The 25,020-nt window shown below is 39.5% G+C and overlaps 1 protein-coding gene across 5 annotated transcripts in view; it reads left to right on the forward strand.

The window, feature by feature from the left end:
- The window catches only part of USP28 (ubiquitin specific peptidase 28), a 31,920-nt gene extending 9,292 nt beyond the window's left edge, over positions 1-22,628 (forward strand). The window contains exons 4-26 of one of the 5 annotated variants that reach the window (XM_035555687.2): positions 133-235; positions 940-1,102; positions 2,010-2,096; positions 2,905-3,042; positions 3,466-3,539; positions 4,068-4,144; positions 4,537-4,685; positions 6,791-6,918; positions 7,083-7,178; positions 8,636-8,830; positions 9,603-9,817; positions 10,138-10,208; positions 10,526-10,754; positions 11,783-11,986; positions 12,921-13,060; positions 13,244-13,429; positions 14,334-14,429; positions 15,399-15,577; positions 15,668-15,746; positions 16,141-16,220; positions 17,225-17,348; positions 18,182-18,380; positions 19,802-21,044. In XM_035555687.2, coding sequence (XP_035411580.1) covers positions 133-235; positions 940-1,102; positions 2,010-2,096; positions 2,905-3,042; positions 3,466-3,539; positions 4,068-4,144; positions 4,537-4,685; positions 6,791-6,918; positions 7,083-7,178; positions 8,636-8,830; positions 9,603-9,817; positions 10,138-10,208; positions 10,526-10,754; positions 11,783-11,986; positions 12,921-13,060; positions 13,244-13,429; positions 14,334-14,429; positions 15,399-15,577; positions 15,668-15,746; positions 16,141-16,220; positions 17,225-17,348; positions 18,182-18,380; positions 19,802-19,977 — 3,188 coding nt within the window. In that variant the 3' untranslated portion in view covers positions 19,978-21,044. Of the gene's footprint in view, positions 1-132; positions 236-939; positions 1,103-2,009; positions 2,097-2,904; positions 3,043-3,465; positions 3,540-4,067; positions 4,145-4,536; positions 4,686-6,790; positions 6,919-7,082; positions 7,179-8,635; positions 8,831-9,602; positions 9,818-10,137; positions 10,209-10,525; positions 10,755-11,782; positions 11,987-12,920; positions 13,061-13,243; positions 13,430-14,333; positions 14,430-15,398; positions 15,747-16,140; positions 16,221-17,224; positions 17,349-18,181; positions 18,381-19,801 lie in introns of all 5 variants that reach the window. The other 4 variants (XM_035555686.2, XM_035555688.2, XM_035555690.2 and 1 more) reach the window with 4 other exon arrangements.
- Positions 22,629-25,020: the final 2,392 nt, after the last annotated feature.

Below are 25,020 nucleotides of genomic sequence, written 5' to 3' on the forward strand. Positions count from 1 at the left end.
TACTAGAAAATCATGCTTGCATCATGTTAAAAGTCATGTTTGTGAAGTGCAACATTTTCTAGAAGTTCCTTTTAAAGAAAACATTTGCTTCAACCTGGTGGAAAATTGATTAGAATGCTGTTCTGCTTCTAGATGGTGCTGCACTCAACCCTAACAACAAAGAAGACCTCCACACAGTTGTTTTCAGAGGACTGGAATCACCAAAAGGTCAAGCTGCAGAAAGAGATGTTGAAAGGTCAGTGGATTTGAAGTTTGTTTTTGGTTTTGCCAGATATTGTAGGTGGATTCTTAAGCTGATTGCATTTTTTGTAACTGCAAAACAAACAAAAATCATGTAAAAGATGTATATCTGCTGCTTTTAGACAGTGCGTGGATTGTTATCGTCTTCTAGGTGGTATAGTTGATCTTTACTTTTGTAGCAGCACTGCAACATGATGGTTGAAGTAGAAAAATAACTTCAGTTGGGTCTTATTCGATTCCTGCTGACATGGCTGGCATGCCAAACAAAACAATGCTTTACTGGTATTGTAGCACCTATTGAAGAAGCACCTTGAAATCTCATGTATTGATTCACTTCACACCAGTCACTGTGTACCACTCTCCTTTTTACAGTGGCTTGGGTTGGATTGAATTTGCCTCCAGTAATGACTAAGTAGCACTATATATTAATTTTGCTTGCAGCTAGTTTATGAAGAAAAACATGCATATCTAATACCTCATTCCATCATCTCAAGTTATCTTCCAGTCCTGGTTTTCATCCACCTCGTTTCAGAGTTGGAACTTTTTTGGAGTCAGGTGAGACATTTATTGCCTGTAGTGCCAGGTATCATCTGACAGTGCTCAACTCTGCATCCTGCCTGTGACTAGAGTACAACTTCCAGAGTTTCTGAGAATCTTTGTGAGATGGTGTTTCACAAAAGTGTTCATGTTCTGTGACAGACCGCAGGAAGTACATTCTGCTGAAAACAAAAATCGTTCCAAAAGGAAACGCTGTGAAGTTTGGGGAGAGAATCCCAAAGCGAGTGACTGGAGAAGAGTGGGCGACTGGCCTGTTGGAATGAAAAACATTGGTAATACATGTTGGTTTAGCGCTGTCATACAGGTAATCTAATGGCAAAGTTCTTGTGTGATAGCTGCGGTCTTGGAGACAGATGTCTATCAATTAGAATTAAATATTTAATATGTTTGTAGTTACCTGTATAGAGGAGTGAATGTGGCTATCCTCAGATAATACTGTGTTTTTATTTTACATGATGCTCACTCTAAGTATATGTAAAAAGAGCAGTTAAAAAGAGACTTTGTATAAAAATAGATACAGATGCATATAATCAGTGTGTATATATGCAATTGCTTTTTTGGTGTGGTGATGTACAAATACTTGCTGGATGACAGAAACTTGACTGGAAAAGTGAACTGATAATGTAATTATACTGGCGTCACTGTTAGCTCTATAATACGTGGGGTATCAGGTTCTGGTTAATGGAATACAGCGGCACAGATACTTGAACTAATAAGCAACTAGGCAGTGTATATTATTAGTGATAACCTGAACAAGAAGAGACAACACTAAGTGCAACTGAACAAATTTGTCTCTTCTAACCATTTTACATAGCAGATAAATGTTAATCAATCATGGCTCTCTAGCTTGAGAAGTTAAAAAAAAAAAAAGCTGCAAATGAGCTCATTTTTCTGTGTGACTTGCTTCTGTATGCTTTTTCTAAGCTTGCCTGTACAGAATAGAATACTCCTCCTTAAACTGATTATATGGTCTAAACTGGGAGTATGAGATTCTCTTCTTCGGAAGAGCATAAGGAATGTGGAGGGTGCAGATGTAAGCAGTCTGTGTACCACACCAGTACTTCTTAAATGTTTATGTAGTAACACAAAGCCATTGAAGAAGTAGTAGTGAACAGAAAAAGCTGTGGAGTCAAGAGTCAATGGTGCATAAAACTGAAATGAGTCAAATCCTCGCAGGTGTTGATCAACCATTACCTCTCCTTTCCTTTCAGTCTCTCTTTCAGTTGCCAGAATTTCGGAGGCTGGTCCTTGGCTACTCTCTGCCACAAAATGTACTTGAAAGTTGTCATAGTCGCACTGTAAGTTTTCATCACGTAAAGCTGTGAAGTTTCCCTTTTGTGGTATACTGTTTTGTTCTTTCTTTAAGCAGATTTACTTTGAAACAAGCTCTCTGAGACCTCTGTTCATATGTTAACAACATTTAAATTGCCTAGCTGCTTTAAAGACAAATTTGGGAAATACTTTTCAAAGACAGAATTGCTGTAGAGAAAAAAAAAAAAAAAAGGCAACCTTCTCTCTAGAGCTTCTAAATGAGTTGCAGGGAGAAATCTGTCCCATAAAACTTCTTGTTCGTTAGTTATATGCTCCTCAGAAGAAATGGTATTTGAGGCAGTCTGAAGGTCTGCTAGCTCCAGTACCTTCTGAGAGTGGTCAGCAGAAGATGCTTAGAAAATATTTAAAGAAAAAAGTTATACATAGAATTATATTTTGCTTGTTATATATATCATTCTAGTTTTTGGCCATCACCGTTTAGGAGATTTAGTGTACTTGCTTTTGTCTGTGCTCTTGGTATTGTAAAAAACCTAAAGTGCATAAAGAATAACTTCAAAAGTTACCTTACCTTTTAGCTATTATTGCTTCTGGCACCTCCTTTCTCTAAAGTTCCTGATAAGTTATTTTTTTCTCCCATGCATCCACTGGGAGATCGTATTGCTTCCGAGAAAGGACACTGCATGTCTTTCGGCTTTTGTCCTTTATTAATGTCATCTCTTTCCTTGGTTGTTAGCTTACCTCTTAAGGCATGTGCATGTTTGTTTGCACTTTGTTTTTAAATGCTGCTTTTTGAGCTGCAGGAAGGGTCTGGCTTTTCTTCTTTTTGTGATGCAGGGAAAAAGAAATATTGCATTCATGCAAGAACTTCAGTGTCTGTTTGCTTTAATGCTGGGAACACGTCGTAAGTTTGTGGACCCTTCTGCAGCACTGGAACTTTTAAGGGATGCATTTAGATCAGCTGAAGAACAGCAGGTAAAACCATGTTACAAAGCCTTTTGCTTTTTTCAAACCAGCACTTGCTAACAGAGAAATTCTCTTTCACTTCATCCTCTTATTTTCAGAGACCTCTTCGCTTGTTTGTCAGCTGACAAGCAGCCGTCCCTGTGTTGCTTAGGTGAAATGTACGCACTTGGTAGTTAAACAGCCAGTGTAACAGTGCTGTACCCTGTGCCACCTGGGTAGTAATCACAATAATTTCCTCCAACTAGTTTGCAGATGAACAGGGTGTTCACTATGGGTCTAAATCATTGCAGCACTTCAGTTTCGTGCTTCTTTCAGATGGGTAGGTACAGCAGTACCAGTTGGGTTTTGTTCACATAGGTTTGTGAAACCAGCAGCGTGTGAAAACACATTCTTCTTGGTATGTTTGACTCTCAACTTTTGTCTCTCTTCTAGCAAGATGTGAGTGAATTTACACACAAACTACTGGATTGGCTGGAAGATGCATTCCAGCTTGCTGTGAATGTCAAGTGAGTTTTTTATGATACCAGGAGTTTGACTTGTCACTGAGGAGAAACAGATTTTAAATGTGACTGCTTAATAAATGAGAGGACTTTAAATGCAAATTTTGAGTAATGAAAAAACTTCTTTGTTTACTGATGGTAATCCTCCTTCAGCGTGAAATGTGCTTGTGGACTGTTAGATCTACATTTCTTGCTTAAGTGTAGGACTGTATTCAATGCCGGTATGGACTACAAAGCGTATAAGCTTTAACGGAAATCAACAGACTGGTGTAAACAAAAGACCTGGTGGTTGGTTTTGTTTTTTTTTTGAACTGTATTTCAAAAGGCAGTGCCTTCGTTGTTTTTTCCTTGCCAGTATTATAATGTGCTTTTGAGTATGGAAACGTGAGAAGCTTCCTCTCTGTTTTGTGCTTTGATAGAAAACTTTATTTTTGACTGTAGGAAGATTCCCAAGCAAATGCTTAGATTAAGAGTTAAGGCTTTTTTGCAGCCTAAAGCTGCAAATGAATTCTGTGCTTTTTCTTTCTGAAATAGAAGCCCTGCAGATAAATCTGAAAACCCAATGGTACAACTTTTCTATGGCACTTTCTTGACTGAAGGTGTCCATGAAGGTGAGTTAAGGTTTTGGTAGATTCACATTTTAGCTCTTTTAAGAAACTTGATTTATGGCAGTGATAATGCATGTTTCTGTTGCACATCCTTGATGAAATTGCCTGGATCTTCATTGTTATAGTAAACTTGCAAATATTCTTCTTTATAAAATTGTTTTTAACATCTATAAAATATGTCTTCTGAAGGCATTTAATGCTTGTAAGTGCTTCTGTGTTTGAAAGCACTTGTTTTGTAAGGAGGCTTCCCCTGACAGACATAAGTAGAAAGCTATCGGCACTTCATTTCTTAAAAGTAGTGCATCTAAACTGGTGCTTATAACAAACTCTCATGTTAACCAGAGTTTTTTGTTCACTTGACAAAACATGAGTTTTGTATCATTTTCATCATTCAGGCAACACTTTTTCCAAGATCGAAACCTTTGGTCAGTATCCCCTTCAGGTAAATGGTTATCGAAACTTGAATGAGTGCTTGGAAGGAGCCATGGTGGAGGGAGAAATGGATGAGGAGACGGCAACTCAGCCAGTGAAATATGGACAGGAGGTTAGTTGCAGGTTTTGTTGTTGAGGTTTTGGTTGCTTTCTAAAGAAAAATTCAATATGTGTAGCACAGGTGTGTCTCAGTATAGTGTGATAACTTTAAATGGCAATTGTAAACAGCCACTACTAACTGAATAAAAAAGTTTGTCTGCATACCTGGAATCTCATATAAATGTATGTTAGTGTTACATAGATACTGAGTCTGCTTATTTGTAAAGATGTGTTGTCCTATATAACCAATTAGAGGAGTTTGTTTTAAGTTAAAAAGGTAAAGAGCTGCTTCTGATGCAAGTGTGATAAAGTCTCTCTCTTTCTGTTGAAGCCTACCTGTACCTGAGTAGGGGGAGAACCACTGCCTCCATATTTTCGGAGGGTAAAAGTACAGTGCTTAACTCTATGGTATGCCATTTGGAATTTGTATCTTTCTCCCTATTACAGTGTGTGTTTTTTTTTTCTTTTCATTTTCACTCTTATCTTCTGACTGTGCTGATTTTTTTTCTTTTTTTCTTTTAAATCCTGCAAATCACAAATCAGTCATGACCTACTTATCTGCAGCAAACTAGAAAGCTAAGATATATCATTATATTCAGCATCCTATATATATTAAGAACACCTGAGAAGTTAGGTTGAGAAAGACTGAGAAATAATACTAAGAAATTTGCAAAGGTGTCTGGCTTAGAAGGGATAGAAAAGTATTTCTGTTCAATGAGAAGGTTTGAAAAATGTCTTGCTGTGGTTTAAACTAGCAAAAGAAAAATGAAATCTTGTGCTGCTAAGCCCTGTCTGACTTTGGTCTCAAATGTTTGTTTCTGGTTTTCCTAGTTCCTGCATGAAGCTGTTTGGATGCATTTACAGCACATTTAGTTGAAATTAGTGTAGGTTGGTGCCAGAGACAAAGGGATATAGAGAGCTGATCAGGCAGGTTCACTTCAATCCAAGTTTTTTAGCTTCTTCAACTCCTTTTCTGAAATGTAGGGGGAAATTGGACTAATGATGGAGATGTTTTAGTCTTTCTGTGTCTGTGCAGACAAAAGGAAAAAGCTCTGATTCTATTTCTGAGAAATATGATTGGAAAAACTGCATCTTAATTTTACTTCCTAGGAAGTCTGCATGATAGGGGGCATACAGAATAGAGTGCATTTTGTCTTTGGAGAACTTAGGTGAGCGCACTGAAGCTTAAAGGATCACGAGGATTAATTAGAATTACGTTTCCCCTAGGTAATAGGTGTGTAAATCTTTCCTTTTCCGTCTTTGGGTTCTCTTGTTCTGAAGATTGGGCTTCTTCTAAAAAAGCTCTGCTAACTGGCCATTTCCTTCCAAAGTGTTTAAAATTACTTATATATTTACAATGAAGGTGATTCTTTTAGATATAAAATTTGCTGTTCCACTTCGGTGTGGGGCAGATTTATTGTGGCAGGACATCTGACGTGAATCATGCAAAGGAAAATGACCTTAGTGTGTTCATCATGAGTCCAACAGTGTTGTCTGTTTGGTGCCATGCTAAGGTAGGTGAAGTAAATGGGAAGTGGATGCTTGAAATATTTGTGAACCCAGTAAGGCAGAGGAAGTATAAATTCAACTGAGAATTTTTCTTTCAGCATGGCTCTTTGAAACAGTTGTTATATATATATAGAAAGTGGGTTTCTTGTCTGAATCTCCCGAATTGAATAGTTCTAAGACAGACACAGAGAGGATAAGGAATAACACACTGCTTAAGGACTTCTGTTTTGTTATTCATCATTGCATGTGGTCTGCGTTGGCAAATAACTGCTGTGGAGGGTTGTAGCTGACATCCAGAGTTTGTGTGGTGTCTGGTAATTTTCTGAAGTTCAGTGCTAGACCAGTTAATTAGCTACCAAGCTGGAATGTGTCAGGCAATGAAAATTAGCCTTCTGAAAGTTATTATGAGGCTGCTTCGTGGTAAAAATGTAAAATGGAAGTGAAAGAAATTTAATCTCATAAAATTTGATTTTCTGACTAGTCACTCCATAAACACAATATACATTAAGAATTTAAAGACAGATAGATATTTAGGATCAGTTTAAAATGTGCTGTTTGGCAGTCATCTTAAAACAAGTCCCCCTGGGGGCATTTCTGCTTTTGTTACAGCGCTGGTTTACAAAGCTTCCACCAGTATTGACCTTTGAACTCTCCCGATTTGAGTTCAATCAGTCACTGGGACAGCCAGAAAAAATTCACACCAAGCTAGAATTTCCTCAGACTATTTATATGGACAGGTGAGATATTCTGTTGTATGGTATGTTTAAATCTATTGCTTTATTTTAATTAAATAAATTTAAAAGGTTGTATTGGTGAGCAAGGAAGGATTCTAAGATATTTGTGAAAGACTGGGTCTGAGAAGTAAATACATTTCACATGGTTGGGCCCTCTGTCTGTCTAGGTACCTTTACTGCAGCAAAGAGCTTATTCAGATGAAGAGAGAAGAAATGAAGAAATTAAAGGAGAGAATGATGCTTCTGCAACAGAAACTGGAAAGGTAAGTAGTCAGCTAGCTTTATTTTTGTACCACGTGGAAGTTTTGTAAATGCTTCCTTTCAAACAAGCATTCGAAGAGAAAACATATAGGAAGGAGAAACAACTGTGTTCTGAGAAGCCTGTAGTGTGGACATATGTTTTTATAAGAAAAGCTTGGATTTGTTGATGGTTTCTGCAGATTAATGATACTGTTACATGAGCAAATTTTTTAAATACTACAGTTGGAACTGTCAACTATATTTAGATGTTTCCTTGAGGAAGTCTATTTATACCTTTAAAAAGAAACTACATTATGTGCTGCATTAGATGTTCTTTACAGCTTAGCGTTTGGCATTATTTATTTAGTGGCAAAAATCAGTAGCAAAGATCTGGTTTGTGGGCAAACAGAAGGCTTTATTTTCCAGGTGCTTTGTCTAAAAGTCTTTTTAACCAGCATTAAACTTGCTTAAATTTCTTTTGTATTTGATTATGACAATTCTGTGAACAGGTGGAAGGCAAATGCTTGTCCTGCACTGTAGTAACCTTGGAATTGTTTGTGTTCGGCATAGGCTCTGGCAGGCATTGTGCGAGTGGTTCATATTTAGGTCCATGTGTGGCATTGTATTGAGTCTGGCTGGGATGGAGTTGGTTTTCTTCTTAGCAGCCTGTGCTGTGTTTTGGATCTCTGACTGCAGCAGAGCTGATAACACACCCGTGTTTTGGCTATTGCAGTGTCAAGGCTTCCTCTGCTTCCCACTGCTCTCCCCCCAGGCATGCAAGCTGGGGGTGAGGAAGGTGCTGGGAGGGGAGGCAGCTGGGACAACCCACAGACGTATCCCTAAACAACCATGTCACACACTGTCACAGATGTGGAGAGCTGCTGCTCCGGTAAGAGGTGCTCTGGTGTTACTGCTAAACCAGCCCTAAACTCAGTCTAGGCTTTGGAAATGGCCAGCCTTTAGAGAGGGAACATCAGCAGCAGCTATCAGCAGATAGAATCTGTATGGTGCCTGGGCAGGGGCACACTTCTCAATAGTGGAAACATGATCTGAACACTGAAAGGGATAGCGGAGGGCTATTCTTGTAGCTGCATGGCTTTCTGAGGAACGGAAGAGCTGGATGCATTTGAGGAACAAGTGTGTGCGCCTAGGCCCTACACATTTTTCAGATTCTGAAAAGGAAATTGTGGCAGGGCAAGGTCTTTTTTTTTTTTTAATCCAGGTTTGTGTATGCTGTCATAATGAGAGTTCAAAATTACTTTGAGCTTTGCAGCTTTGTGAATGTTCAACAAAGAAGTGTGTCCTAAGATTGAGATACGATTTCTGTGTTCAAAACAATTAAAAATAAAAAGAAATATTCTATGTCAGCTCTCTTTAAATATGTTGTGTCATAAACTAGTATGTAGTAGCTTATTTGTTGTTCTTAAGTTTAACCAGTCATGTTCCTTCATTAATGGAATGTTTTGCTTTTTTATTGTAGGTACATGAAATATGGCTCTGGCCCAGCTCGCTTTCCACTACCTGACATGCTCCAGTATGTCCTTGAATTCATCACTACAAAGTCTGCTGTACCTGTGTCTCCTGTGTGTGTGTCTTCATCTCAGGACTCTGAGACAACTGTCCTGCAGTCCCAAGCTGGATCATGCATTTTGGACATGCTTTCACAGCCAAACAAGTTAGTAGATAGAAATAGAAAACATTTTTAGAACACATTACATTTCAACTAAATGCTGCTGGTTTTCATTCTAAAAGTGAATTATGTATGTGGGCTCTTGTGAGCATGATGGCCTGTACAAGTGCAAGTAGTCAGTGGCTACTTTATTCCTGATCTGGTTCTGTTTGTCTACGTATAATACTGCAGCTAATCTGTGTTTTTTGGGGGGTTGGTTGTTTTTGTTTTTGGTTGGTTGTTTTTTTTGGTGTGTGTGTTTTTTGGTGTTTGGTTTTTTTGTTCGTTATTCTGTTGGGTTTTTTGTTTGTTTGTTTCCTTTTACAACAGCATTGCCATATTCCATAAACAGTAATTCCAAGTTAAATGATATGCTCTTTTTGGTTAGGTTACTATTTTTTTATCACTGTTAAATTACTGCAATATTGGATAATTACAAACCTGCCCAATTTGGTTGGCCTCCACTCCATGCTACGTAAATAAATTAATTTCCTAGTAAGGGATGGAATTTTTGGAATTATTCATTGTGGATCTATTCCTCACTGTGTTCCTCCAGTTCTGTAAGAATTTTAGCTTTTATTTGTCCTGGCCTATAATTTAATTTGGTCTGTTAAGGAAGAATTGCATTTCCATTAATTTATTTTCTTTGTGTTGTACCATCCTAAAATAAAAATATCTGCTCTGGCTCTTAGGTAATTTTTGTTTAACCTGTTTTCTTTTATAAAAAATTGAGAAGGATTTAATAATCTGCCTATTACTATGGGATTTTGTTTTGCAGCGTACTAGAAAGAAAGGATACTAAGTCTGAAGATGCAGCTGTCTTTTTGGCAAATTCCTCGCCGCAGAAAAAAATGAATGTGCCACTCCAGCCTTCTGGTTCAACAGCAGAAATATCTGAACGGCCAGCTCCTCATGTGGTTTCTGAGGAAGAGATGAACCTTGTTAGGACATGTCTACAGAGATGGAGAAATGAGATTGAACAAGATGTGCAAGGTTGGCCCTAAATGTTTGTTGTGATTTTTGTGTTGATCGCCATCCTGATTTCCTCTCTGTTGCTTCAACTGGATACGTCCTGAGCTATGCCCTATGGTGTTCCTCCTCATCTAAAAATACTCCGCCATATGTTTTGAGGTACATGGTATATCCACTGAGCTTGGACCTACCATCAAATAACCTTGTACAAGTTTCAACTCTGTTAAGTTTATTTGATCATTATTGCCTGGCTTCAAACTTTTTGAAAGTGAAGAGGGCCAGAATAGCCTGGGTAGTCATTACTTTTTATGTATTTTTCTCATTCGTGATGTTCTTGGCAGATCTGAAGGAGTCTATTACCAGAGTTAACCTATCCATTGAGCAAATGTACTGTGACCCTCTCCTCCAACAGGTAAAAAATGCAGCTTTGTTAGGTAAATATTAAACTGATGATGCTAATACTGTTTTTTGTTCATCGTTGTCAGTTCAGGTTATCCACTTTGTTGTATTTTAAAAAAATCCCAGTGTTATGATGAAGAGGAGAAAGGATTTGCTTAAAAAAAATAAGTTGTTTTTCCCTTAAAAGTCAATTCTCACACAGCAGTAAATTTAATGTATGAATTGTCTTGTACAAGGCAACATCTGTGAATGTATTTTATAACTTCTTTACAGAGATCAGACCACTTCCTTTACCAGAAGTAAGTCTGAGAACTCTGTTCGAACTTGCAGGTTCCCTATCGTTTGCATGCAGTCTTGGTACATGAAGGGCAAGCAAATGCTGGTCACTACTGGGCCTACATATATGACCAGCCTCGAAAAAGATGGCTCAAATACAATGACATCTCAGTGACAGAATCATCATGGGAAGAATTGGAGAGGGATTCATTTGGTGGCTCGAAGAATGCTAGTGCCTACTGCCTGATGTACATAAGTGATAAGGTGTCCCGCTTTGTTGCAGGTACTGGAGTTGCATATTTAGACTTTTGTGTATTTTTTATGTATTATGTTGAACCTACACAGTAGTCTTTTGTTATACAGCCTTCCCTATTACATGAGTTATTGGTAACAGTTGCTTAGTCTTGCAAGTTTGTTTGCAGTGCCAATGTATAAATAGTTATGTGGATAAATTATTGTACACGTGGCACTATACATGGCCAACAGCTGTAGAAGAACCTAATAATTTCATGCATGGTACATTTTGATGCAATAAATAGAAGCAAACAATAGAGAACTGTCATTCTGTTCATTGCTAAATATTGCTGATGAGAATCTAGAAGTTGTTCTTTGTCTTCCTGTGACAGGTCCATTTCTGTAATGAGCCCATGATTTATTTTGTTTTTTTTCCCTATTTAATGCAATTTCTGTTGTTTTTAAAAATGTTTTGCTTTTACAGTGTGTCCATAAGAAAAAAAACTTTATACCAGAGATTTCATCATGTGGTTTTGATCATTTTAAGACTTGTCAAAAGCTGGTATTTCTTGGTTTTTGTGGTATTTCAAAACTTAATACTGAAGTAGGTATAAAAGGTGCTGGTAAGTACCAGCATGAAACTCATGCTTTCAAGTCCATGTGGTTTCCAACCTCTATATGTTATGTGATATTGTAGATACGATGTGTTAAGCTTGATTGTGACTGTTCCACTGTGGGCAGTTTAAATACAGTTCTCTGTACAGTGGTAGCCCTTGACTACAGATGTATTTTTGACCTACTGCATCAGTAGTTGCTGTTTCTGGAATTTTTCTGTGATAAATGCTGTTCAGAGGTAGAGAAAAAACTACTTTTTGTTTCAGATAACTGTAGATTTGTCTTTATTTTTGCACTTTTTATGAATCAGATTATAAAGCTAGTAGAAAGTATGTTTTTCCATTTCCATTCCTCAGCCAATTTGATTGTGGGTATCCATAATATTCCATGTTTGTTTAGTCTCTAAAGGTGGTGTTGTGCTGCTATGTATTTCATTATATGCAATTCATGCGTTTGTTCCAGATGATGATGATGGCTCAGAGGTTGGACAGTTTCAGAAGGAGGTTGAAGCCTTGCCCCCCGAACTGAGACACTACATTCAAGAAGACAATTGGCGACTTGAGCAGGAGGCAGAGGAGTGGGAGGAAGAGCAATCTTGCAAGATTCCTCAGATGGAGCCATCAGCTGCTTCTGAATCACAGGACCTCTCTTCTGAATCAGGACTAGGTGATACCACATCTGGTTTTGTGAACTTTATTGAAACTAATAACAATCAGTTGGTCATAAAGACCACCGTTTTGGAGCCTTATGTAAATTTCTAGGTATCTTGAAGGAACAGTTAATGAATTAGCAAAGGCAGCTGGTTTGGGGACTATGTCCTGGCAATACAAAAAGCTATTCTACAATTTTAGTACATTTGTCCTTCCAGGCTTGTCAACAGAAATGGCATTTTCTATTCATTTAATCATAATGAGCTAATCTCATTGCACTTCCAGATATTTTTTTATACAAATGTTGAGTAGAAAATATCCAAGCGCTATTCTCTTGAGTGGGAAAGTGTTACTTAGCAATCCCTGACAGTGTGTGCCATACCCACTGAAAAGGTTTCATGAGGCTTCTATACACAAGCTCATGATGAAATACATTCACCTCTGGGATGAATGTAGCAGCTGTTTAATCATGCACAGAAGTGCTACAAAGCATTTTTAGAACAAGAGAGGCAAAGAAGACGTAAATGGAGAGCAAACATTCATTACAATATTGTATTTTGATGAAACTGAGTAACAAGCTCACTCCAGACTTGAATAAATTACTAAATTGGTGTCTTGTATCATGTTGTCTGGTGGTGCAGCAGATTAAGATGTTAATAAAGCCATTGTATTATGTTGGGCCATAATTCCTGAGAATGTGCGCTTTTAGTAGAGTGTTACATCTTTAGTGCTGCATAACCAAGTTTTTGACAAAATGAAGGTGGCTGATAATTTCTAATGTGAATGATTTTGGATGCCATTCACAATTAAAGAAGTTGGTATGTGTGCCTGGTAAATTTGAAAGAGGGCTGCTTTGATCTCATGCACTGGTTTTCACCTTTTACCCTCTGTGCATTTGAGTTTGTGTCCTGCAGTTCATGCTTGCTAATGCCACATCGCTGTCCTGACAGATCAGTCTTCAGTCTGTGAGCAGAGTGTGCGTTCTCTGTCTTCCGAGCATGCCATGATTGCAAAGGATCAGACTGCCAAGGCCATTGCAAACACAGCCAATGCCTATGAAAAGAATGGTGTTGAGGCAGCTCTCTGCGAGGTAAGGACTGAGCCCTGGCCCAGAGAGCAACCTGTTGTTGTCTTTGTATTATTCTTAATAAACATTTGCTTTTTCTGTTTCTGTGTAATTACGTAGATGTACCACATTTAATTCAGTCCCCTCCTCTCTCCTGTATTTTGCTTTTGTTTTTCTTATTCTTTTTCTTTTTCTTCTTGGCCACAGCCAAAGGAGGTAGAACCAATGAAGGCCCACCTGGGAGAAACAACCTTTACAGTTCAGGCAGAACAACCACAAGATGCTAAAGAAACAGAGTCTGCTGCCCAAACTAGCTCACAGGTCTCTGAAGTGGAAATCCCCAGTGTGGGGAAGATTTCTGTTAGATCTGATGCAGATGGATATAATGAGGAGGTACAGCTCCCAGTGCAGACTTTAATTACTGTCCATCACTAACCTTATAACTTCATTGTCGGTTGGCTTTGAGCTTTCTAAGACCGGGTATGACAGACCTCTGTCACAGAAACAGTACTGTTTTCAGAGTAAACTTTTCCCCCTGCAGAAATAAAATTTGGTGGCCAGACAAAATTGTTTAGTAGCTTCTTTTCTAAATGCCATCAGAGAAGCAGCTCTGTAAGAAGCACTCAATTATTAGATCTGCTCAGTGTCCCTGTGGGTGGTCTTTCTGGCGTAACTATATCAAACTTGGCCCTAGATGTATTAGTTTATTTACAAGCCCCTTTACTGTCTTCAGAGTTTTGTCCCGTTTATCAAAGAAATTGAGTTCTAGTAGTGTAACTTAGAGGATCCTAGCCACTGATTTTTTTTTTTGGATCTGTTTAACCTCGTTCATACATACTTGAACAACATTCTAGAAGTTGACTTTTCCACAAGTCCAGTTGAGTTAGTTGAATATGCTTAATACATGCTTGTATGAAGTTAGCACAATGAAATGCTCTGCCACAGGCACCGCTGTCTTCTTTCTTGTATTGCTTAAGAAAATTGAGTGGGACATAGAGGGGTTAGGGTTAGCATGCTTTATGTTCTCACTTGCTGAATTTATATATTCAAGCCTTGGAGCGACAAGCCTTCTGATTTAAGTGCTTAAAAAATCTGCATGTAAAGTGCATGTGATAGGTGGAGTAAGTAGTATATAAGCAAGTAGCAGCTCTGGCTTATTCCGCCTGTATTCATATGATTTCCTTTAAACTTTATCTTTTGAAAGTTTTTCCTTTCTTCACCATGCCTCTTATTCTTTTCCTGTCTGTTACCGTTTTCCTTGTCGTTGTTTGTGTTTGTTTTCCCGCTTTCATGGTAGGTGATGCTGAGTCCAGCCATGCAAGGTGTCATCCTGGCTATTGCAAAAGCCCGCCAGACCTTTGATCGAGATGGGTCTGAAGCAGGGCTTGTTAAGGTATCCTATTTGTTTGCTAAATTGAGCAGTATGGAAATCAGTTTTCACAGAACAAAGAATCTGTTGCATATAAAGACATATCAAGAAAGTGAAAGGAAAGATTTGTGCTTTTTTTTTCTTCTAACTAGTGGCTTTTCTGTTTGTGTTTGCATAATGTCCTTGTTCCAAACAATTTTTAGAGCTTGAAGAAACAGCAGATTTTACTTTTCTCTGTTTATACTGCTTATTCTTTGTATTCTTTGAGGTTATTGGTAATTCTCTCTTTTTTTTTTTTTTTTTAAATAGACTTCCTTTGCCTTTTAAAATCTGTTGCATGTCCTTGATGCAATTGTCAGGAAATAAACCAGCACTCGTGAATTTTTTTTGGTCCTGAAAATGCATACTTATTATAACCTCTCTTGTAAAATGTCTTCAAGAAATTAATGCATGAATTAGAGGGATTTGAAAGAATGTAAACTGCTGAATGTTGAAGCTGGTGTTAGGTTTTAGAGGCAGATAGATTTAATGACAAAAGGTGGAAAGGGAGAAATCACCTGTGTTACTTATCTACAAGAATATATATCACAAGATACTCTTGCATCTTAATGCAGATAATACAGATGCAAGAGGATTAGACTTGATTTTGACAACCCCGGCACTCACAAGAGGCTTACCAAAACTGTTTGAGGAAGTTATATGTCTCACCCTCTCTGAAAAGTGTTTAGAAGCATTTAAACACCTTTGTGCTTTGGAAAATCGCATGTCTGATGCATGTGCTTTGCCATGGTATACAATCCCTTTTTTTCTTTAATTTGTAGCTCCAGATGCTTTTGGGCTTCTATTCACCAAAGAACATAACTAAGCAGCAGAGGCTAGTTATCTCCCATGAGAATCCCATCATTGCAGGACACATTTAAGCACTGTATCAGCTCCTGTAGAATTCAGGCTGTCAGAAGTGTGGACGTTTCAGTACATCTGTTTCATTGGCAGGCATTCCATGAGGAATACTCCAGGCTCTATCTCCTTTCCAAAGAGACCCCTACCCCTCAGAACGATGCCCGGTTGCAACATGTGCTCGTTTACTTCCTGCAAAACAATGCTCCCCAACAGGTTGTGGAACGGACCCTTCTCGAACAGTTTGCAGATAAAAACCTCAGCTATGATGAAAGGTTTGTGCTGTGGATTCCAAGATGTTTTTCTCATCTGGAAGCAGCTGGGGCCATTCTTCTGATTTTCTCATCTCTGCTTATACGGAGCAGGTCAATTAGCATTATGAAGGTAGCACGAGCTAAGCTGAGAGAAATTGGTCCTGACGAGGTCGATATGGAGGAGTATAAGGTAAGGGACTGAAATGCCACCTTTGATCCTTCACACTGTCAGAACTCATGCTGTCCAAAGCAGCATGTGGGAAACTGAGGATGTGGTACAGAACAGTGTAAGCACATAGAGCAGTAGTTGGCATGCCTGTAGGTAACAGCCCTGAATGGTTTCATCTGAAGTTTGTATCCTCAGAAGCTATGAGGGAGAATGAATACACTGGAAATTTCCTGAGCTTTAAGGAATGTTTATGCAGTTGACTAAATCATTTTGTTGAATATATGGCTTTTAAGAGAATGTTAATCTCTTTGAAGGGTAAAATCTGCTATACTTTTGAGTTGTGAAGGAATGTAAAATTTGGGTGTGCATGTTACAGGTGGAGCTGATACTCTGCTTTCTTGCTCTTCCTCAACAGAGATGGCATGAAGACTACAGCCTTTTTCGCAAGGTATCTGTTTACCTGCTTACAGGGTTGGAGCTGTATCAGAACAGAAAGTAAGTTTACTTTAATTGTGTGTTTGAATATACTTTTTCTGGCTTGCTAGTAGCCCTTTCTTGAATGCAGAGCCAACCTTGGTTATCAATTTAAATATGATGCTGAGGTATTATCTAGGTTCTTTAGTGTCCTCTAATCTTTCTCTCAGTGGAGCTGTATGTTCTTATTTCCAGAGATGTGTTTGCAGAAATGATTGCCATCACTTTTTCTGCCCTTTGGACTCCTGTACTAAAATTTAAGTGTCTTGAACTGGCATTATACTTGGTTTAAACACATTTTGGAGTTCTTCAGACTCTTAAGATTTTTTAAAGGGCCTTCTTTTTCTCCCTAATGTTTTAGTTGCATAATTATCACAGTATGGAGAAAGACTGCTGTTTTATGAAAGGTTTGTATTTTGAAAAGCAATTTTTTCCAATCCAGGAAAAAAAATTAATAGCTTCTAGAATTACTCATGGATGGAAGCAGATTTCTGAGGTGGCTGGCAGTGATGAGCTGCCAAGTTCAGGTGGGCAAACGAACAAGAGGCCAGGCAAGAGTATGTTAGAGATTCTCTGAAACTACATCTCTCTATCAGCTCTTCAAGAATTTTGATCCAGCAGTTGTTCTGTTTTCTCAGAGGGGTTTTTATAAGGTAGAAATACATAAATGACCTGAAAATACTATCCTTTGCATTTCTTTGAGTGTTCTCCCAAAGTGCAAAGTTCCTGAAGCAGTGCAGAAGATGTTGGCATTCGTGGTCTCGCCAACTTATACGCAAACTTTAAAGGGCTATTCATAAGGTACTCATTTGGCACACAAGGCAAAAGGGAACATTACTTAATTTGGCATAGAGCATCTGTTTGTTTATGCTTTGGCAAGGAAATTTTAGTTTTTCTGTTGGGTCTGATGTTAGTTACTGTTGAGGCTAAATGAAAAATATTTCCCAAGTTGACATGATTGACCACACTGTAGCTTGTGACAGCGACAGACGTTGTGGGCTGGACAGCTGACACTCTTCTCCTAGGTACCAGGAGTCCCTGACCTACCTGGTCTATGCCTACCAAAGTAACACCACTCTGCTGATGAAAGGAACCAACAGAGGAGTGAATGAATCGCTGATTGCCTTGTACAGAAGAAAGTGTCTCCTGGTGCGTAATGAAGTGCGCTCAACTCATTTGGGGAGGGTTGTGGAATGGTACAAGCAGCCTGGTTAACATCAGCTCTTTTTGTTCTGTGATGCAGTTCACTTACTGCTCAGCACACGTTGCCCAAAGAATCAGATTGGACCATATCCCCTTCTAGAAGCACATCTCATTAACATGCTGCTTTTTCCAGGGGACGTTCCAGTACTGCTGAACTTACTATTGGGTTTTAAGTCAGTGCTTTTCAAAAAAGCAGTAGTTGTATTGGGTTTTGTCCATTAGCTTCCTTCCCCCACACTATTTCTGATGCTGATGGCTTCCTTTCTCTGAACAAAAGGTGATGCCCTTTTCAGTGGGAAGGAAAAAACAGTATAAAAATTAGATTTGTTGTTAGTTTGTGCTCTGTGGTTTCCAAGACCAGTGTGACTCTGTCTTACACCCGTTACCGTGGCTTCTGCCCCTTATTGAGTACCATCAGTAGCATGGAAATCTAGAATAATTCAATGAAAGAAGGTTTGATGTGATTTTTGAGGAATCTTGTTAAAGGTAAATATTAAAATCAGAATTGTAAATAAGCTATATTTATGCTATATGCATATATAACAAATTGCATATATGTATATAAACACATACATTTTTTGTTTTCTGTAGTGTGATTCCTTTGATTAAAGGTTGCTGTTCCATCAGAACCTAACACCTGGTTCTGTTAGTCTTTATGTTTCTGCACAGCTGTCCAGTGAAAGGAACTGAGCTGTGTGCCTTTCCTAACAGCATGTTGATTATCTTAAGTCTATGCTTGCTTTTTAAAAGTCGTCTTCTGATTCTCCCTCCTCTCCTAGAAGTTGAATGAGGTGGCAGCATCTCTGTTTGTAAGTTGTGAAGAAGCTCGTGTGGCAGAGGGCATTAGTATCCTGAATGAGCTGATCATCCCCTGCATGCACCTCATGAGCACCTGTGACATCTGCCAAGAAGATCTGGATGCCATTGAGGTCATGAGAAACCGCTGGTGCTCCTATTTGGGACAAGAAGACATGGATGGTAGGGAATGACTGCCCGCATTACCTTTTTCACACTGTTTGTGGTCAGGGCAGTGTCTAGGTCTTAATTAGAAAGGAATTGAAGGGCCATTTAAAACAGCATTAGCATAGTAGCAAGTTGGGTATTTCTGATGGAGGTTGTGAGAGGATAAATGTATTTGTATCATCAATTGAATTATGCTATAGAAGAATTTAATCTTTATTTTTTCACTAAAGCTGCAGAAAAAGGATTCCTGTTCATTTAAGTGTGAAAAACTAATCTGAAAATAATGATTTAGCATTGTCTAGATGGGTTTTGGTTTTGTTTCCTCTTACTGAGTTGAGGGTTTTCTACAGATAGCATGTGAATGCTTCAGGCTTAATTGCCCAGGCTGTATGGGGAGCAAATACAGAGGAACTTTTCACTACTAAAAGAGGATTGTTGTGTTGTAGCTGAATTTTGGTCCTGGATGGCTGTCCTTGTACTGTGTTTTCTTCTGCAGTCTGAAGTTAGGCTTCTGTGGCTCCCCCCCCATATTATTTTTCTTAAGGGATGTTGGTTTCAACCCCCTTTATCTATATATGAAGGTTTGGGGAGTCACTGCAAGTTTTTTCTATCATTAGGAAAGGGTAAATTTGCCATAGGAAAATAAGGCAAAGACATGCAGATTTATTCTCAAAATACTGTTGTAAAGAATAAATTTGTATCAATGTGTGATAATAGGCAAGTTTCCCATTCTTGGGCTTGTTGTAACAGCTTTTACTTAAACAAAAGGTTGCGAAGAAACAAAAGTAGGCTGCTTGCACCTCCTGCCTGGATCATGTGAGGTAGTTCAAATGTCACCACTGTCCTGATGGTTTTCATCATCTGAAAGAGCCTGTCCTTTAATACGCAGGCTGATGCTGGTGTTCGTGTGGTCAGCTCATTCATATGGTCAGTCATTTACCGTGAACTGAAAAATGTCTTTTCTGTGGGTTGTCCTGTGAAGCTCTGAGATGGTAAAGGCTGTAAAATGCTCTGGTTCATTCCAGTATAAAGCCAATGTTTGAGAGTCGCCTTGAAACATGTAGTTATTTCTGACTTATCAGCAAGTACAGCATCTTGAACTGAGAAAACCTGATACCCTGGTAGCATCTGGTTCTGCCCCAAGACAGCCAGGTGTCAGTGGAGCTTTCCTCTTTATGGAGCCCAGCGTAGACTCCATACAAAGAGACAGGACTTAAGTGCTGAGTGAGATCCAGGCTAGCATCTGATGCAATGACTCTAGTGCGTCAGCAGATGCTGCTCATCCCTGTGTTCAAGGTGTGGGCATTTCTCAGGTTTGGATGATCGTCCTCAGAAAGGCATCATAGTTTCTTAGCTTGGAGCCCTCAAACCCTCTGCTGTCTGGTCTTTTACTGTTTCAGTCCCATTGACTAGTTCATCCTCTTCCCCCTTGACAGCAAACCTGCAGATGAAGCTGGGCGAATTGCTTCCCAGGCTGCTCGACTGCTCTGCGGAGGTCATTGTGCTGAAAGAGCCCCCGAAGATCCGGCCCAACTCCCCGTACGACCTCTGCAGCCGCTTTGCAGCCGTGATGGAGTCCATTCACGGCGCCTCAACTGTGACTGTAAAATAGATGGCAGACTTTCCACCCTGATATGGCGTATTATAAACCACCCACCTTCACAGCGTCCTCCCATCAGGCAGTATTTAAAAGGGAGAGGGAAGAGAATAGGTGATTCATATTCAGACCTGTGTTCTATGTAAATATGAATGAATAAAAAGCAGTATTGCACTTTTGAGATAATATGTTAAGTAAGAATGCAAAGGACATGAACCACTGTTACTAATATGATCCAACAGGTACCTGACAATTCCATCTGCTTTATATTCCCAAGACCAAATGAGGAGTTGTTTTTTGTTTTGTTTTGGCAATTTTCTACACTGTCCAGCAGGCACATATCACTGGGATTGTGACAATAGCAGAGGAAGAGATTGGCTCATCTAGTGAGCAAAACTATTAGCTCTCAATCTGTCAGACACATTTACATCTTCCTAAATTATTAGCTGCAAGACATTATATATTCAGATCTTGCCAAGCTTCTGCTAGCAGAAGTCTGAATTGTGTGATTAGGAAGCTGAGAGGAACAATGGCACTCACTCTCTATCATGTGGTCAGTCGTGCATGCAACTGCATATTTTAGTTAAGTCAAACAGGCATTTGCCTTTTGTATTTTAACTGGCAAAAGAAAATATGCAGGATTCTTCCTCTGAGAAAGTCGAAAGCAAATAACGTCAGTGACAAGAGAAAGGACAGAACTGTAAAGATTGCCTCCACCACACTTGTGCTACAGTGATAGCTGACTGGTTAAAGGACATAAAACCCCTGAAGCATATTCCCCTCTTGGATTGGAAAGTGAACTTCCTTCTCACCACTGGTGGATTTTCAGTGCTGGATTAGTGATGATAACTGTAAAGGTTAGAATCAGCTCTCTTTTTATTTTTTTAAATTTTTTAATTAACTTTCCTTAAAAAAAAAAAGCAAGCCCATTTGGATTTCCTTTCATGAGCAGCCTGTAATTGTGTTTGGACTCTGGCAATTGTTTAAACCAGATGCTCTAAGTAAGAGGAGAGGGTAAGCCTGTTTGTTAGGACTATGCAGGTTTTCTAAAAGTGCAATAAAAGCATTTGTTCTATGTTAGAATGAAAAAGCTTTCTCTGTGTGGGGTTTTTTTTTTTCAGTGTTTTTTCTTCTTCTGTTGTTATGCCTTATGGTTCCTCTTGGCTTCAGTAGCAAGAAAGGGAAGCAGAAGAAAAAAGAAATCCATTGGCAAAGTAATGTGGAAATGTGTGTAGCCTAATGAAGCTCCAGAGGTGCCAGAATGGTGTGAGTACTTGCTGTATCTCAGCTTAGGTCTCCTGTGAAGGCAGCAGACTGCTTGGTAGCTCAGACTTCTGCTGCCAGGACAGCACTGGGGGACTTCCGTACACTTCAACAGAAAAATAGATGAGTTTACTTAGACTATGACCACAGAGTTACATTTGATCCTCAGACTTGACAGCTTCAGCTCATCACTGACCAGCATCCAAGAGAGCTGTCTCTTAAGATAGGAATTTCATTAAAGTCTGCAACAGTGGCTTAACATCTTTGTAACTTGTAGAGTAGACAGGTCGTGTTATACCCCGAGGTTAAATATGGCTTACAGCATGTGTCTGTGACTTGTCTGCTTTGTGGCTGATGGTTTTGTTAGCTAACACACGCTGTAACGTGAACACAAGTTGTAATTCAACCAAGTGAGCATCCTGTGTGCTAGTGCCTGTCTTAAGCCTCCTTTAGTTAAATAAGGGTGGGACATGCTGAGCTGCACTTTGAGTTACTTTGCTATCTCGTTTTCTGTCTAGCTGTTCTCTATTTCTGCTTGAGATTAAGTGGTGTAACCAAGGGTTCACATTCTGCGATGCTGTAAATGGGCTGAAGGACATGCGTCTTGGATCCCTGCTGTGTCTGGAGATAACAGCCTGTCTGTGGGGCACATCCAGAGGCATGGGGCAGGTGTGCAGGGGCATAAGCTGGGGTCCCTCCCAAGCAGGACGTGGTTCCAGGGGGTGTGGCTGGCAGCTGGGAGAGCAGGGCTTTCTCAAAAAACAGGTGGGAGTTAATGAAGCTCCAGGGAGTTGCATCTCCCCTCCTTTATTTTATTTGCCTGCAAAATGGTGCTGGGAAAATGCCTATGTTTGTTATCAGTGCCTAGTGGCTTCTCTTAAAGTCTCATTTTTCAGAGCTGAAAATCTGTTTTGAGTCCTTTTCCATTGCAAGCCATCCTGCATTAACTTGTGTTTTTTTGTGCAAGAGGGAATCTGCCATTCGGAAGCAAGCAGCAGTAATAATTCATTCATACTGAATTAATAGAAAAGAGGAAAAAATCAGTGTTTTCCTGCAGCCAAAATCTGAGTATTTTCTTTATTAATTGGGGAATTTAAACATTTAATTGCATATTGAGCTGATATCATGATTCTACATTATAATGGAGTCCTTACCTGTTTCTGCTGTTATTGCTCTGAAAAAAATGCAGATTCTTTTCAGCAGCTTAGGAAGAGGAGAGAGAAATGCCCTGGGGTGTTTTTTTCTGACAAATTAAAGACAGATTTTTTGTAGGACTTCTTCCTATTACAAAATGTGTTGTAATTAGCAGAGCTATGTTTGAATGAAATTGTCACCAAGGTCCCACTGCTCTGTCAGTTTGTGTTTCCGTGTTATTTAGGAATAACATGGCTGGGATTTGGTTTATACTGTCTTCTCCCAGTTATTTTAGAATAAAATGAAAACACTTATCTGTAGAAACTCCTGCTATCCATGTGCAAAAAGTGTGCTAAGGCTGTTAAAATCAATGAGCTGTCGTAGAGGAAGAGCTGCTGCTTTTTCAGCCTTGTGTTCCACGTTGTTGAGATGGAGATGACATTGTGGAACAATGAGGCCTTCACTTTATTTCTTAGTATACTCATGTTCTGGGGTTCGACTGTAACATGAAAAGCATTCAGCATTCTAAACAGAGAGCCTGGGGTCTTGACACCACATACTCAATAACTGCGTTCACTCTGCACGAAGAGTAAGTGACTCATAATTTCAAGATAACTTTTGCACTGCTGTTGTGTCATTCCAAGGCGTTCTGACTTCCAGGCAACCAGGATGTGGTCTGGGAGAGAAATCTTGAATTAGGAGATTCCAGCTACTCATACACTCAGGAGACAGATTTTATTCTGTCATGTTGCTACAAAAATTAAAAAATATCCCAACGGATATCTGGATAACCTGCTTCAAAAAAGTGCTGATGACTTCTCAAGAGTGCAGTTCGGTGCCCATTAAGTTCTGATAGTTTGGATTGTGCTTGCAGGGAGGAGTGTCCTGAAGCTAGAAGAAACCTTTGCTCAGTGTCTTGTCATCATCTTTCTCCCTCCCCCATGTTTTCATTTCCCAAGGGTGTGGGTGACGAGTTATAGCCAAAATAGAGTTTCTTTACTTTGTGGGTTTGTCAGACCTTTAGAGGGCAGCTAACAGTTTGTGTAACTCTTTGAAAAGCACGTTTCTCAGCCAAGAATGCTACCCTTCTGGCCCCTCTGTTGGGCCGTGCTTGATCTTCATTACGGAGGACGTGGCATGAACAGAAGTGCTGGGTCCCTCCTCTCCCCGCACAGCTGCATGCGACCGCAGCCTGTGGAGCGGCCGTGGTGCTGTGGGAAGGGATGCCTCAGCACATCGGATCAATAGCAGCAAGCCTGGCTTTTCGCACAAATAATGGAAAATTGAAGACCACAGAACTAGTCCAAAGGGAAAGTACTTCAAAAGCCCTTGGATGTTCTTTGCAAATTGTGGGGTGTTTTTATGTTGTTGTTCTTCAGCATAATTTCCAGGATTTGACAATGTATTTAAAGCTGAATCTAAAGCCCATCAGCACAAACGGTGTAGAGAGATAGGTGAAGATCTGGGAGCTGGAAGCACACCCCACGTCCCTGGGGGGGTTGGGGGGGGCTCCTCCTTGTGCACACAGTGGGCACCAGCTGTGGCAGGGGTACATCCAGGACAGCTGCACTGGTCAGGAAGCTCAGACTTCTTGAAATACCTTCTTTGGCCTGGCTGTAATTTTCTGCCTTGACCTAAGTCCAGGTAGTGTGAAAAACGTCTAGGAATAGTCTGTTTTCTTTCTCTCTCTCCCCATATGCTACTTCTTTTACTCTTAGAGCAAAGTGCAAATTTCAAAACAGGACTTTTGAAGAAAAGCGAACTTTGATTCCCAGCAGAATGCTGCTTTTGGTTGGGGGCTTCCTTTATTTTTGACTGTGCAGCCATGGCTTCTAGTGTAAACAGATTAAAACAGCAGTAAACTCAGTTTTTAAATAGCACTGTAACAGTGGGTTTCCTGCTGTCAAGATTCTTGGTGTTAATTCAGTGTTATGTATGGTATTGCCAGTAGCGTAGAGGCATAAAGGAAGCTTTATTTTTGTAGCTGAGTCAAGAAAACATGGAAGAGATCTTTAAAGAGACCCACAAAATCGGCGCTCTCTCTCTCTCTCTCTCTCTCTCTCTCTCTCTCTCTCTCTCTCTCTTTTGCTTTTTATGCACAGGTAAACAATTCTGTTATAGAATTCCCTAAATGAAGGTCTGTGGCACATTTATAACTTCATCATCTCAGTGGTTAAGAAAATCAAGCTAGTAACCAGGATAGTGCCGCTGGCTTTCTGCCTTTGGAGCACAGTTTCTTGTATCAGCACGTGTTTTTGTTTTCCTTCTCTCCTTTTTTTTTCCTAAGCTTTTTCTAGATGAACAAAACATTCAAACTGCAGCCTTGTTCCTTAAAGATCAGACCCTTCATTCCCAGTCTTCCCAACGCATTGTGTAAGATGCAGTTATATTTTCAGAGCACAGAAACATACTGGTGATGACTGAAATAATTTATTTTGAATACATCAAAATGAAATGGACATTCATGGAATCAGCTTTTTAGCCTGGACATAGGTGTTACAATGATTACATTTCCGACTACTGGAGATTTCCAGGGAATGCTAGCAATAGCATAATCACTGAGTATACTGCAAATGTAACCATGAACATGAAGTGCTCTTTACTGCTCTGTTTGCCTTCTTGGCTTACAGTACTAGGTTTAGTTTGCAAGTGTTGCAGAAA

This window comes from Cygnus atratus, chromosome 22, assembly GCF_013377495.2.
Source record: "Cygnus atratus isolate AKBS03 ecotype Queensland, Australia chromosome 22, CAtr_DNAZoo_HiC_assembly, whole genome shotgun sequence".
NCBI classification, from domain to species: domain Eukaryota; kingdom Metazoa; phylum Chordata; class Aves; order Anseriformes; family Anatidae; genus Cygnus; species Cygnus atratus.